The sequence below is a fragment of the Wyeomyia smithii genome, chromosome 2 (assembly GCF_029784165.1).
Source record: "Wyeomyia smithii strain HCP4-BCI-WySm-NY-G18 chromosome 2, ASM2978416v1, whole genome shotgun sequence".
NCBI lineage: Eukaryota > Metazoa > Arthropoda > Insecta > Diptera > Culicidae > Wyeomyia > Wyeomyia smithii.
The window spans coordinates 195,667,182-195,681,219 of NC_073695.1; the positions used below are offsets into that span (position 1 = coordinate 195,667,182).

Here is a 14,038-nt window from a genome sequence, read left to right on the forward strand (position 1 = left end):
GCGGGGTGGAAGTAATTCGCGTCGGTAAGGGCTCATTGGAAGCCCAGGTGGCCACCTTCCGGCTTGCATCGGCCGATGTAAACCTGGTCCTGAAGAAACCCAAACCTAAGGTTGGCTGGTCAGTATATTCCTTAAGCATACGCCAGTAGGCGGACTTTGCTTCAGGTGATTTAAGTTCTAGATCTGCAAAAAGCCCGATAGAAACCAGTTTCGCAGTGGTTGTGGCGGTGCAGGACATGGAGCTGAGGACTGCGGAGAACCTCCCAAGTGGCTGACAACGTTCGCATTGAAAAATGAACTTTTTTCGGATGGTGATAAAAAACAATTAAAAAACAATTGAGTTTTATAAATTTCCCATGGAAGGTAATTATATTAGCTTACTTGCAAAAAATTCCACGCCCTCGTAAGCAGCTCTTCGGCAGTTAACAAGAACATTCGCCATGGCGGACGAAAACATGCGGCATGTTTTTGAGTTATTTGTTTGTTTTATTAATCAGTTCATCCTCAGTTTTCGTGACAAAATTGTGGAGTAGATCTTATGCTCTAGGTTTGCCCAAAAATTTCCTGATGAAACGTAGCTGGGGGACGTTGGGCGTGTTCGCCGACTTGGGTACTGCAACGATATTCAGCCGCTCAAACTCCTCCGGACAAAACACCGCGTCTTCTCCCTTATGGTATTTCTTGATGAACGACGCAACTTTCGGCAGACACTTCGTACTAGAAGTTTCCTCTCTCTCGGCCAGTCCAGTGTGAAAGAAGGGTGGCTCCTTCTCGCTGATTGTCAGCCACAGCAGCACCTTCTTGAGAAAATTGATATGTGAAATAAACTTGGGCTCACTTCCTTCATTGGGGAAGCAAATAACGAAGTGCCCTGCCAATCATTGTCATCCAGGGTGAGATAGGTCTCGTCGTCCATCACCACCACCACATCGCATTTCGCCGGGGAAATGGACTTAACCATCTTATTTAGCCACTGCGTCATTGTCTGCAGCTCTCAGATTAATGGACGGGACTACCGCTTTCTGGCATTTATGTGAGGTACTTTTTTTTAAGTTTTGCTGGTTGCAACGACCTCCCGGCCAAGCGCACGCAGCAATATAGCCACTTTTCCCTCGGTCTGTCAGGGTCGTCAGCCGTCCAGAACCAGGATTTCTTTCGATGCTCTGATTGTTGTCCAATAGTGCCAAGACGTTTTGTAACTGAGATGGGCGTATCCGGTGTCCACAAAATGTCGCCCAATGTCCGTTCCCGAGGCGGCGGGATAGCGTTATTCGAACGCTCACACTTCTGAATTAAGTAGCTTCACTATTCTGGCCATCACGGTTAGAGTTCAACTAATGGAGCTGTTAATTTTTTTTCCGCTGACTCATGGATTACTATGATGGTTGCTTCATGGGTAGTTTCGTCAGTGCGTGTGAGGGTAAACCCATGGAAAATCGGCAATGTTTGCTGATTTTTTTTTAATGCAAACGTTATGAACCGAAAAACGGAACGCCAAATACTTCATGGGAAGCCCAAGGTGCCTAGCTGCCAAGTCAATTGTTTAATCATTGCAGAAGTCATCGCATTGCGAGACCGAAATACTCAAAGATGCAATAGGAAGAGAGAGCGAGAGGGGCAATTGGCTCCTCACAAGTGGTTACTAATTAGATACCACATTATCGCGGGTGTGCGACGCCACCATGCCTAGCGATCGCCAGGCCAGGAACAGTAGGTCACTGGTATATTGGTGAACCAACGCAATAACGTGTGTGGATCCATGCAAGACGGAAGAGGGAACTTGCTTCGATAGGCTGTAAGCGAGTACCAATACGAATCCGTGTAGTGACGCCTACCGGATCGTTACGGCTAAGACCAAAAGCGCGTTGGCGCCTGCGGAACGGTTACCAGCGATGCTGGAGCGTATCATCGGGAGACTCTTTCTACTCCATGAACCAAGTCCTTAGTCTCCGGTTGCCAAACCTCACGTCCGACTGAATGCACTCCGGGAAACTGCAATTACCGCTTCATAGAATGGAGATCACGGTTGTGAATAACCGTAACTTAGAACATTATGCGGTAGTCAAAATCAGAGCCTGCACGATAACCTCAATAGAATCTTTGAAGCTAAAGTTGCGGTTGACGACAAGCACACGTTTATAAGCGCGAGTGCGTATCGTACGGTGTCATACGATGCAATCTGTGGCTTGTCCAGCATAATGCCTATCAGCATCGTCATCAAGGAGGACAGATCCTGTCAGGCCATGGTTACTTCAGGCAATATCTGCACAGGTTCGGACACGCGGGGTCCCCCATGTGTACCGAGTGCGTGGTGGAAGAGGAGACTGCTGAGAATGTCTTCTTCGTATACCCCGTTTCGTAAGAGCGAGGAGCGACATTATGGCTGTGAGCGGGCCTGGCACTACTCCGGACAATCTAGTCCGGAGGATGTGTGACGACCCGGACATCTCTCAGATTGTCCTGGAGCTGCAACGTGTGTGGCGGGTCAACCACCAACACGCCGGTGGTAGCAACCAACCAGTGTCCAGGTAGTTAGCTAGAAGGTAATAAGAGTAAAAAGGGTGCATCACGCACAAGAGCCACTCCCCGACGTGATACTTAACCGTCGTTCCGGGAAGACCAGGGCTGGAGACTGGAGGGGTTTTAGTGGGTCGGGACAGGGATCGGTAGGTGTTTGGGGGAGTGTAACTGCCCCAGCATCTCCCCCCTAAAAATGTTTTAAATGTTTAAGAGCAACGTCAACTATACCTGTAAGAAAGAATCACCGGGTATTACAACACTATATCTAATCATGTCGAATAACTCAGTGGTATACCGGAGCAAGCGGAAATTTCTTGCCAGCGTGGTTTCGTCTATATTTAGTGGTTAGTGGGCCACTATGGTTCAAAGCTCTAGGTACTAACAGTTATCGTGGTAAACTGGAGATTACCTGCAGACTTATGTGCCTGAGGGTTTAAAATGCGTATTGTACAGTGTCATACGATGCAATCTTCGCCTTGTCTGTTATGATGCCTCTATTAATATCATCATTAAGGAGGATGTAAAGCGTTTATATCAACGTGACAAGAGAGGAGGATTTGACGGTTGAAAAATGTACTAACTGAAGATATAGTTAATTAGAAATTTACGAAAGGATCGATATGATGGCAGTGAGCGGGCTAGATACTTCTCCGGACAACTTAATACGGAGAATGTGCGAAGACCTGAACACAACGAGGGCTGTCAGTGATCACGAACTGGAGGGTAGACAACGGCCACACTAATAGCGACCACCAGTCGGTCAGTTATAGCGTGGACACGAGGCGGAAAGCGACGGGTAGAGCCAATACTTCAACCACTCGCGGCTGGAAGACATCGCACTTTGATGCCGTTGTATTTGCGAAAGTAATAAGGTGGGACCTCGAAGGAAGGAAGTCCCTCCTGAGTACGGACCGATGCGCAAAGATCGGAGCGCCAGGCAGCATTCAAATCCGCTAAGGTAACGCTTAAGAACAAGATAAAGGCTAGTAAATGAGCCTGTTTCGATAGACTTTACGAAAGTGTCAATACGAGCCTATGGAGGGACGCTTATAGGGTCGTTACGGCCAAGACCAAAGGCTCATCAGCCCCGGCCGAGCAATCACCAGCGATGTTGGAGTGGGTCAATGGGGGACTCTTCCCACACCACGAGCCTCCGGCTGCTGAGTCACCACAAATAGCGAGCGATGGCAGCTGCGCAGAAGTCGAGGAGGCGGCAAAGGTAATGTACGGTGAACTCGTTGAGATCGCAAACTCCCTGAAAGTAAGCAAGGCACCGGGACCAGACGGAGTCCCAAACCTGACCATTAAGACGACCATAAAGTTTCAGTTGTAGGGTTGTTCAGTTTAAGGGTTGTTCAGGGCGGTCATGCAGAAATGCTTAGACGACTGCCTCTTCCCGTATAAGTGCCGAACTGCCGAAGGCCGGGAAATCACCAGACGGCCAGGGTGCTTGAGAGGGTAATCCTCAACACACTTATGAGATTCACCGAGAGTGAAACCGGTCTGTCAAGTCATCAGTTCGGCTTCCGCAAAGGTAAGTCCATGGATGTGGATCCCCATCACTAATATGGCCGAGATAGCACTACAGCGTTAAAGAGTTGCTTTTTCAGAGGGCTGCTACGAGCTGATTGCCCTCACGGAAACTTGGCTGAATGATCGCACCCAATCATCGCATTTATTCGGCTCGGAGTATGAAGGCTTCCGCTGCGACCGTGGCCCCATTCACAGCCCAAAAAGGACCGGCGGAGGTGTGCTTATTGCTGTTCATCGTCGCTTAAAAGCTAACGTGATCCATGAGAACTCGTGGAATATTCTTGAGCAGGTATGGGTGTCCGTCCAACTATCTGGTCGGAAATTATTCATTTGTGCCGTTTATTTTCCGCCGGATCGAACACGCGACAAGCAATTGATCGATTTGCATATCCAGTCGTTGTCAACGATAGTCTCCAGAGCCAAACCGTGCGACGAAATGATTGTTATCGGGGACTTTAATTTACCTAGTCTGTTTTGGCGCCCCTCTCGGGACGGATTCCTTTATCCCGACACTAATCAGTCAACATTCCATGTCTGCGTTCTGGGTCTTTTGGATGGCTATAGCGCCGCGGGACTGCAGCAAATCAACTGTAATGCAAACGAGAATGGGCGTTGTCTAGATCTTTGCTTCGTCAGCATTAATGATACGGCACCGCTGTTAACTCTCGCACCTGATCCTCTGTTAAAAAACGTTGCTCACCACCCGGCACTTATTTTGTCGCTCGACGATCGATTTAAAGTCAAGTGTCGGGAGCCTCCTACTCGGTTAAATTTTAATTTTCGGCGTGCCGACTTCGACGGTTTGTTAAACGCGCTGCTAACAGTTGATTGGATTGGCAATCTAAATCCAACGGATATCGATTCGGCTGTTAACGATTTTTCTTCCGTTTTAAACGGCCTAATAGATGCGTTTGTGCCAAAAACACGAAACCGATCGCATAAATATCGTCCCTGGCAATCAGCGGAATTGCGTCGCTTAAAAACGTTGAAAAAATCCGCGTTAAGGAGGTTCTCAGCGACTGGCGCTCTTTTTCTTCGCGATCATTACCGACAGCTGAACTACGAGTACAAAAGACTTCGTCGACGGTGCTACTCGAACTACAGACGTCATATAGAAGGCAAACTGAGAGCAGATCCGAAGAAATTCTGGAACTTTGTCAACGAACAACGAAAGGAGTCAGGCTTACCATCCACGATGGAATTGGCTGGTGAGAAAGCAAGTAATGTTGCCGCTATTTGCCGAATGTTCGCTGTTAAATTTTCAAGCGTATTCAGCAACGAAACACCAACAAATGGTGAAATTTCTGATGCTGCTAATAACGTCCCTTTCCCTGGGCACTCCATGGCTTCGATCAACATCGACGATAATGCAATTCTTGCCGCTGCTAGAAAATTGAAACACACGTACTCTCCGGGCCCGGATGGAATCCCAGCTACACTGCTAAAAAAATGCATTGCTGGATTGCTCACACCGCTTACCCACTTATTTCGTTTGTCGCTGGCTACTAGTAGATTTCCTACAACCTGGAAACAGGCCTTCCTATTTCCGGTCCATAAAAAAGGCGATCGCTCGAAGATAGATAACTATCGAGGCATCTCTGCTTTGTGTGCAATTTCGAAGCTATTTGAGCTAGTCGTCCTTCAACCAATTTTCTCACATTGTCAAAGCACTATTCCGGACGATCAACACGGATTCCTTCCCAAGCGCTCCTGTGCTACAAACCTGCTTTGCTTGACTAACTACGCGTTCGACAGCTCTTTTCACCGACATCAAACCGACGTTATCTACACGGACCTCTTGGCTGTCTTCGACAAAGTAAACCATCAAATCACCGTTGCCAAACTCGATCGATACGGGTTCAGCGGCAACTTGTTTGGCTGGTTAGAATCCTATTTGTTGGGACGAACTCTCAGAGTGAAAATCGGCGACGAAATTTCCGAACCATTTGTCGCTACTTCCGGAATTGCCCAAGGTAGTCATCTTGGCCCATTGGTGTTCCTGTTGTATTTTAATGATGTACATCACTTGTTAAAATGTCCTCGTCTTGCGTTCGCTGACGATTTGAAGCTGTTCAACGAAATCAAAAACGTGGAAGACGCTACTTATCTCCAACAACAACTCAACATATTTGCACGTTGGAGCAAGTTAAACTGCATGGTACTCAACCCTACAAAATGCTCATTAATAACGTTTACTAGAAAACACCGTCCGCTACACTTCGATTACAAGTTAGATGGGTCTTCAATACAGCGAGTCGATCACGTCAAGGATCTTGGAGTCTTCCTCGATACCAAACTGACATTTAGGCAACATATATCGTTTATTGTTGCTAAAGCCGCTAGACAACTGGGACTGATTTGCCGCATGACGCGGGATTTCAGAAACATACAATGTATAACAACACTCTATTGCTCGCTTGTTCGGTCCTCATTGGAATTCTGCTCTACTGTTTGGATTTCTCACTACAATAATGCAATCCACCGCATTGAAAGCACCCAGCGCCGTTTCGTACGCTATGCTCTTAGAATGCTTCCCTGGCGGCAACCCATGCGTAACACCCGATACGAGGATCGCTGCCAGCTTCTCCAGCTCGATACTCTTCAGCTTCGCCGAGAAACAGCTCGCGCCATGGTAGTTTCAGATGTTTTGACTTCACGGATTGACTGCCCGACCATTCTTCGCCTGATCAAGCTAAACGCGCCATCCAGAACCCTGCGGAGGTCTTATGCGCTGCAACTGCCTTTTCGTCGTACCAACTACAGCGCAAACAGTGCCATCATTGGAATTCAACGAGCCTTCAACCGGGTGTCATCTGCTTTCGACTTTCACTTATCGCATCAAGTTTTACGTACAAAATTTATATCTCTGTTTCGTAATGTTTTATATATTAATAACCATTAGGACTAGTCTTAAAATGTCTGTTGGTAGAGCTAATAAATAGATGGAATAGAAAGGACATGCGCTATTGCGCGATCGTCACGCTAGACGTGATAAACGCATTTAATAACGCCAGCTGGGAATCTAGAGCCTACACACTTCGGAGTCTCGGAGTGCCGGTGCCACTGTACAAGATTTTGGAAAGCTACTTTCAGAATCGAGTGTTAGTCTACAACACACCCGAGGGTCAGAAATGCCCGATTACCGCAGGGGAACCACAAGGTCGCATTCTGGGTCCAGTACTGTGGAATGCCATGTACGACGGTTTGCTGAGGCTAAATCTCCCACCGGGAGGGGTAATTGTGGCCTTTCGGACGATATAACTCTAGAATCCTACAACGAGACATTCAGTGAGGTCGAGTTGAAAGCCGCGCTATCCATACGCGTATTTGAGGATCGGATGCACTCCAGTAAACTGGACTTAGCGCATCATAAGACAGAGGTCATCGTAGTGAACCACCGTAAATCCGAACAGAAGGCGGCGATTGGTACCGATGGATGCACTTTTACCTCAAAGCGATCCTTGAAGCTCAAAGGATAATGGTCGACGACAAGCTCACGTTTGGGAGCAACGTCGACTACAGAGATGTTAGTTCCAAGAGAAACATAATTGTCACATCCAATTAGAGTATAACCGACTGGGGCATTTCTACATCGACGAGAACGGGACTCGATAAACGTTTTTGAACAGAAGTGGCATAATTAACCGTACATACCAAGAAAACACCTGCAACACCCTTCGGAATGTTCTACGGGAATAAGCCAAACCTCTTCCATCTTCGGATGTTAGGATTCGAAGTGATGGCGTATATTCCCAAGATCGTACTGATTACGCGTTCTATTTGATTACGCGGTATACTCCAATGACTCCAACGGATACAAAGTATTCAATGCAGCAAAACAAGAAGTTTTCGTCAGTCGAGATCTCAGCGTACTAGCCGATGTCAACCAAGATCAAATCGGAGACCAAAACTGCACAGTTTTGGATGGTGTGCTGATATCCAGGTTAACCGGAATTAGAAGATATAGCGACCTTCAAGCGGCAACCAACCTTACCAAATCCATTCCAAAGCAAGAGGATAAAAACTTAACCTTCTTACGTAGGTGGGGTTAACAGAAGTATTTAAGTCATGAAACATATTAGATTGAATAAAACTATAGATTACGTTTGTTTTGTAATCTGATCGGTACTTTGCTATCAGTTAGTTCAAGCGCTATTATTCTTAAATCTTCTAGTAGGTATATTTTCAAGTTCAGGAGTAAACTTTTTTCAACTGGTTCATGGAAACTATTTTAGTCTCCCCTATTGATCTTCAACTCAGAAGTAAATGCATCGCAATCAAAACTGTTTGAATGAAGTTTCATTGGTTTCAGCATGACTCTTCGTGGAACTACACATCATTTTTTTAAAGTAATTTATATCATCCCTGAAACTGTTTTAAAATCGAATCACGCTCTAGAAATAGAATCAAAATTTATTTCTGAGTGACAAGCCAAATTCAACTAAGATATTCAAACAGCGTTTTCCTTACAATATAGAAAAATTTGCTTCGTATTAAACACTCCTATTTGGACCCCCAGTGAATTAATTCCATCTCGTAGATCTAAGTACATGACCAACGCGACTATTTCCCAGATGCAATTTGATATAATTCAGATTTCTGATTAGATTGGATCAGTATGTTTTGTTTCTATATTCTTCCGTGCTATTCCTGTTCGGTGAACAGCACCTTCGAGCATTCTGTGTTCTGTTTTTTTTTTGCTTTCGACCCCGATCGGTAATACCCACAGGATAATCTTTCCCACAAATATCTGCCAGCCAGCCAGCCCGAACAACAACAAATTGAACTCGCTAACCTCCTAATGCTATTTATCGTCTTTCCCCCACCTCTGTTTGGCAGGCTCATCGATAGAACGCTTATGTGATATTGCGGCAACGGACCCGGTGGGCTACTCGCCCCGGCCTAATCCGATTGACGACAGAGGACCGATGATAAGGGCCGCCCGGACCCTGCTGAGCTCGGTGACGCGGGTTCTGCTGCTGGCCGATATCGTGGTCGTCAAACAGTTATTATTAGCCAAAGACAGGGTAAGTTCTTAATAAGCTACACCGTGATTGAAATAATCTTTATCGTTGTTTTCAACTTTTTTCTTATTCGCCAACAGGTAGCTAGAACTTTAGGTAGATTAGAATCAGTGGCCAATTTTACAGAATTCGTGAAAGCTTTCTCAGTATTCGGCGCTGAGATGGTGGAGCTGGCACATGTGACAGGTGAGTGGGTGCGGGCTATGAGTACGTGTTGAGCTGCGCCCGGGAAGAGGAAATTAACTGGCACTGGCGTATCGTCAAGTTTGTTGGCTATTTTTAACCAGCAATAAAAGACAACGTGCGACCATGTGTGTAAATAAAAACCACTGATTTCAAGTTTTCCGCACGATCAGTTTCGGTGGTGGTCTGCATGCACAGTCGAAAACCACCGTCGACTGGAGGTTTATTTATATTTCAAAGTATTACAGCGCGTGTGGGTGGTACAATATTTTGCCCCTGCTGGCTGACTGACTCGTGCCACTAGAGCGCGCGGAAGCACTTGAGCGTACGCACCAACACGTGCGAAGTGCGCTGTGGTAGAGAATTGATGAATAAAAAATAGCTTTCACCCCGCTGAACGTGAATGGTGCTGATTTATAGCCGACGGCAATTGATACCGCATGGGAACATTACGATTATGAATCATTGAAGAGCTCAGAATAATCCGTCCTCCATGAGCATCGCTTTTTTGAAGCAGGCGCCTGGTGATTCAATTGATGGTCTAACTAGTCTACCCACTCTTTCAATTTTACACAGAAGCTCAAAAGGACTCAAGGGACTCAATGCAATAAGAGCCACTTCAATTAAACCAACAGTGACTGAATGGGGAAAATCACTGCCCAAGTGTTTAATCGGTCAACTTGAACCAACGAACATCAAAACCAATAATCCACTGCCAACCTTTCGCTTGTCTGCACGTTTTTGTGACATTTCCTGTCACTGCAAAGATCAAATTTCAATTCACATTTTCCTGCTCAAAGTTCAATGTCTGATTCCGAGAAATGTTAGCCGTAATTCAATACTACCTCCTTTTGCATTTCCACCGTTCGCAAACCACCAGAGAGAAATCGCTTAGAGTTGGAAACGGTAAACGCCCTAGAATGGAAGCTGGTTGGGCTGCGAAATGGGCCAAATTAAACGGCGTATTATTTATTTGGGCCAAACAAGCACCCCGCCACCCGAGTACAGGATGTCGGTCAGGTGCGAACGGAATCAGGTTTGCGCTGGGAGAGATTTTTCATTGATTGAAAACAAAAAAGAGGGAGGCAAACACACACACACAGTCAAGGTAAAACTGTTGTTCAGGAACCGGGACGATGAAACCACCACCGAAATTGAATCAGGGCAAGGCAGTCGAAATAAATTGCTGTCAGCCAGTGCCGAGCAGGGGGAATTGGGTAATTTGTTACTGGTTCGAGTGGATTGTGGAACAACATTGTAAAAAAGGCTATCAACAATGCAGTTTGTGCGTGTCTACATTGCTTTCGCTCCAAGTGGCAAAAAGGATATTTTATTTAATTTATTGCGTTTATTTTTTGTTTCTTTGCTAGTCATAAAGCGTATTGATTGCTTCAACTTAAAGTGAATAAACTGGGTGACGGTAAATTACGTAGGTTGGTGGCGGTCGAAGTCGCCTCTTAAGAGTGTAATGCTCGCACCCGTGAAATGATCAACGATTAACAGTGAAACATAATCGAGGGGCCGGTTCGGCGAAAGACAGATGACTGGTAATAAAGGCGACTCAATCAAGATTGCAAATTTCGTTTTATTTCCACGATTTATGAATCAAAAGAAAACGGAATTAAAAGATAACGACCCTGGCAGTCGCTTTTATGATTTTTCATCACCGTGCCTATTTTATTTGTACTGGATTGCTAAGAGAAATTTTTTATCAAAAACTTTGTTCTAATGTTCCGAATCCTGGACATTAAAAATAGGTTTGTATATATATATATATATATATATATATATATATATATATATATATATATATATATATATATATATATATATATATATATATATATATATATATATATATATATATATATATATATATATATATATATATATATATATATATATATATATGCACTTGTTGAGCCGAATTCGTCGAGTTATTTGGATATGCTCATAAAAACATTTTTAATCTAGTTCTCGGATAGATCATTGTTTTCGATTAGTACTTAGAAACGGAAAAAAGTCCATGCCCAACCATTTAGCCCTGCACAATCCAGTATCTATTCAACATGACGTGATAATTGTTTAACGACTTTTTCATCAATCAAGACTTCCGGGAACATTTGCTTTTTATTCGTAACTCGTACGTACATTCGCACACGTGCACCAATTCAGTTAAGAAGCTAATTCGTTTATGTCTTGTGAACTAAAAATCGATTAGTAGCACCGGTATCAGCGCATAATTTGATGCAAATGAATACAAGCAAGCAGCAGAAATTAGATTTCGCGATGCTATATTAAATTTTAATTTTCCCTATTTGATCCAAAATATTCCGATGAAATCCTTCTCTTCGAAACCTTTTTCCATCAGTGTAGAATGCAGGAACGTATTACATGAGTAGCTATAAGTATCATCTTATATCGACTCGAATTTAACCCTTCGTCAGAGACATGGGTCTGGCCAGACGTATTTGGGTTGAATAATAAATTAAAATATATTTAATAATAACCAAGCAGCTCAAATGTTTTTGCAGCTTCAAAATATAATTTTTCTTTCTATCCACCAAAAAACAAGATAAAAAATCAATATACAGTGGATATTTAATTGTATCTCAGTAAAATTAAGAGGTTGTTTATAAGACACGACCGCAGTGTTAACGTAGAATTACGACAGCCTGTCTTAAGCTAATGTATTTCTTGCAATAGGTTTGCGAATACACTCCATTGGGTTGATTTAATGATGTGGAGAGGTAAATTACAATAACTATTCTCTGTAAACTTCTTCGAAGAGAAGCGTAGTGTAATTGACTGGAAGTCAATCGAGAAAAATGTTGAAGGTTGCTGGAACATGACCATAACAAAACAGCGTGGGTGGACTAAAACCTGCTCTATGAATCAGTTTATTAAAAATCACAAGATTTGTGTGCAACGTCGCGACCGCAAAGTTGACGTAGAATTACATGCAGCTATTTGTTGCAATACATACGGGTGATTAGTTCTCATGGGCGCAGCCAGAATTTCAAATAGGGGGGGACAAGCTCTTCAAAATTTTAGAAATAAAGAAATGGTACACTAAGGTCGCTTCTTACGCGGTTTTTTTTACGCGTTTTTTTTTACGTGGATTCCGGAATTTACACGGTTTTTTTACGCGGATTTCGAAATTTACGCGTTTTTTCACGCGGTTTCCGGAATTTACGCATTTTTTTTTCAGCACGTATCCCCCGCAGAAAAAGCGACTTTAGTGTGTTTTTCAGTGAAAAGTTGTCCTTGACATCAGAGTGGAAAATTTTATTATTTTTTGTTCAACCTCGAATATAAATAGATGTTCTTTACTAAAAGCTCTTAAGTTCATTTAAACCTTTGGACATATTATTTTGGCGACGAGGATCTCAAGAATCCACGAACATGGCAGAAGATAGAGTTGATCAGCAGCCGCAACCGGGAATTCAAGATATGATTCACAAGATGGCCCAAATTTTACAGCGGATAGCAGTCCAGAAGCAGCAGCGTCAGTATCAAACCCCGGAGTAGATTCTGGAGTTCCTCTCTTCGAACACCATCGAGTTTGGCTTCGACGACGAAAACGGAGTTACGTTCGGACGTTGTTGTTTAACCGCTACCAGGACCTCTTCGAGAATGAATCAGGCCAGCTGAATGATGCGGCGAAGGTACGTTTACTTCTTCGGAAGCTGGACACCCATTCGCACAGCCGCTATCTCAACTACATCCTGTCAAAGCTTCCCAAGGACGTGAAGATTGAAGACACAGTCAAGATTCTCAATAAAATCTTCGGGCATCAAACGTCAAACGTTCCGGAAGCGGTTCATGTGTCTTTTCACGATTGTTGTTGACTATCTGCCGATGAACACTCAGCAAGCAGAGAGCACTCAACCGCTGTTCAAATACTGTTGACCTCAGCCAGGTTTTCACCCGACGTAATGTGCTGAACGAGCGTTCAATCGTGCATGTTTCCATGGTGGAGCAAGTGCAATTTTAACTGCTTTCTCAGTCGCAGGGAAAAAAGAATGGTCTTTAGCTAGCAGGTCTATAAGATCCAACTCTTCCAAGGTCTGCTCTCATACTGCTGCAATGATAATACAAAACTTCCACCTCTCCAACAAAATTGTCAACTTCATAAAAAATAACGAAATTTTTGGTTTTGCGCTTGAACTCTTCCAACGACATGCGTATTGCGTTAGCGGGATGCAGCAAGGACAACGCGTAGGCAGGTGCACTATCTTCATCGAACCGTGCTTCCAGTGAGGTTACAAGAAAATCAAAGTAAGGAATTGTCACAGCTCGGTTCCAATACTCCAAGCTAGTTGATGCAGGCGGATTTGCCCGGTACTTTTGCCGCTGCAATATCCTTGGTGGATCAACTGAAAAACCTGTGGAATTCCACGCAGCATGGCGCAAGCATTTCAATCAATTATTTTTGATCTGGCCGTTACTTTACAGATGTTTGTGTGGGCTAAAGATGTCGTTTTTTGCTATTAGAATTATTGAAAACAAAATTCTGCACCAATGTCAACATTTAGGGGGGGGGGCAACGGCCCCCCTGCCCCCCTCTGGCTACGCCTATGTTAGTTCTCCTTTACAATAATTCTCTGAATGATAGACGCTTAGATTGCGATAGATTGCGATTGCGATAGTCTATCATTCTATCCAACACTAACAAATTAAAAAAAAAAGAGGTGGCTTGAAAACGATTCAAAGTCTTTCCGAATTCGGAAATTCTCCTATAAGGTGGTATTTGGTCATTTATAACTGTTTTCCAT

The 14,038-nt window shown here is 44.1% G+C and overlaps 1 protein-coding gene across 10 annotated transcripts in view; it reads left to right on the plus strand.

The window, feature by feature from the left end:
• LOC129722753 (alpha-catulin) overlaps positions 1-14,038 on the plus strand; it is a 380,319-nt gene that overhangs the window by 297,358 nt on the left and 68,923 nt on the right. For all 10 annotated transcript variants that reach the window (XR_008727634.1, XM_055676457.1, XM_055676462.1 and 7 more), the window contains 2 exons: positions 8,893-9,080; positions 9,158-9,263. Coding sequence is in view for 9 of the 10 variants with exons in the window: in XM_055676457.1 (XP_055532432.1) it covers positions 8,893-9,080; positions 9,158-9,263 (294 nt within the window). In the remaining variant the exon portion in view is untranslated. The remainder of the gene's footprint in view (positions 1-8,892; positions 9,081-9,157; positions 9,264-14,038) is intronic.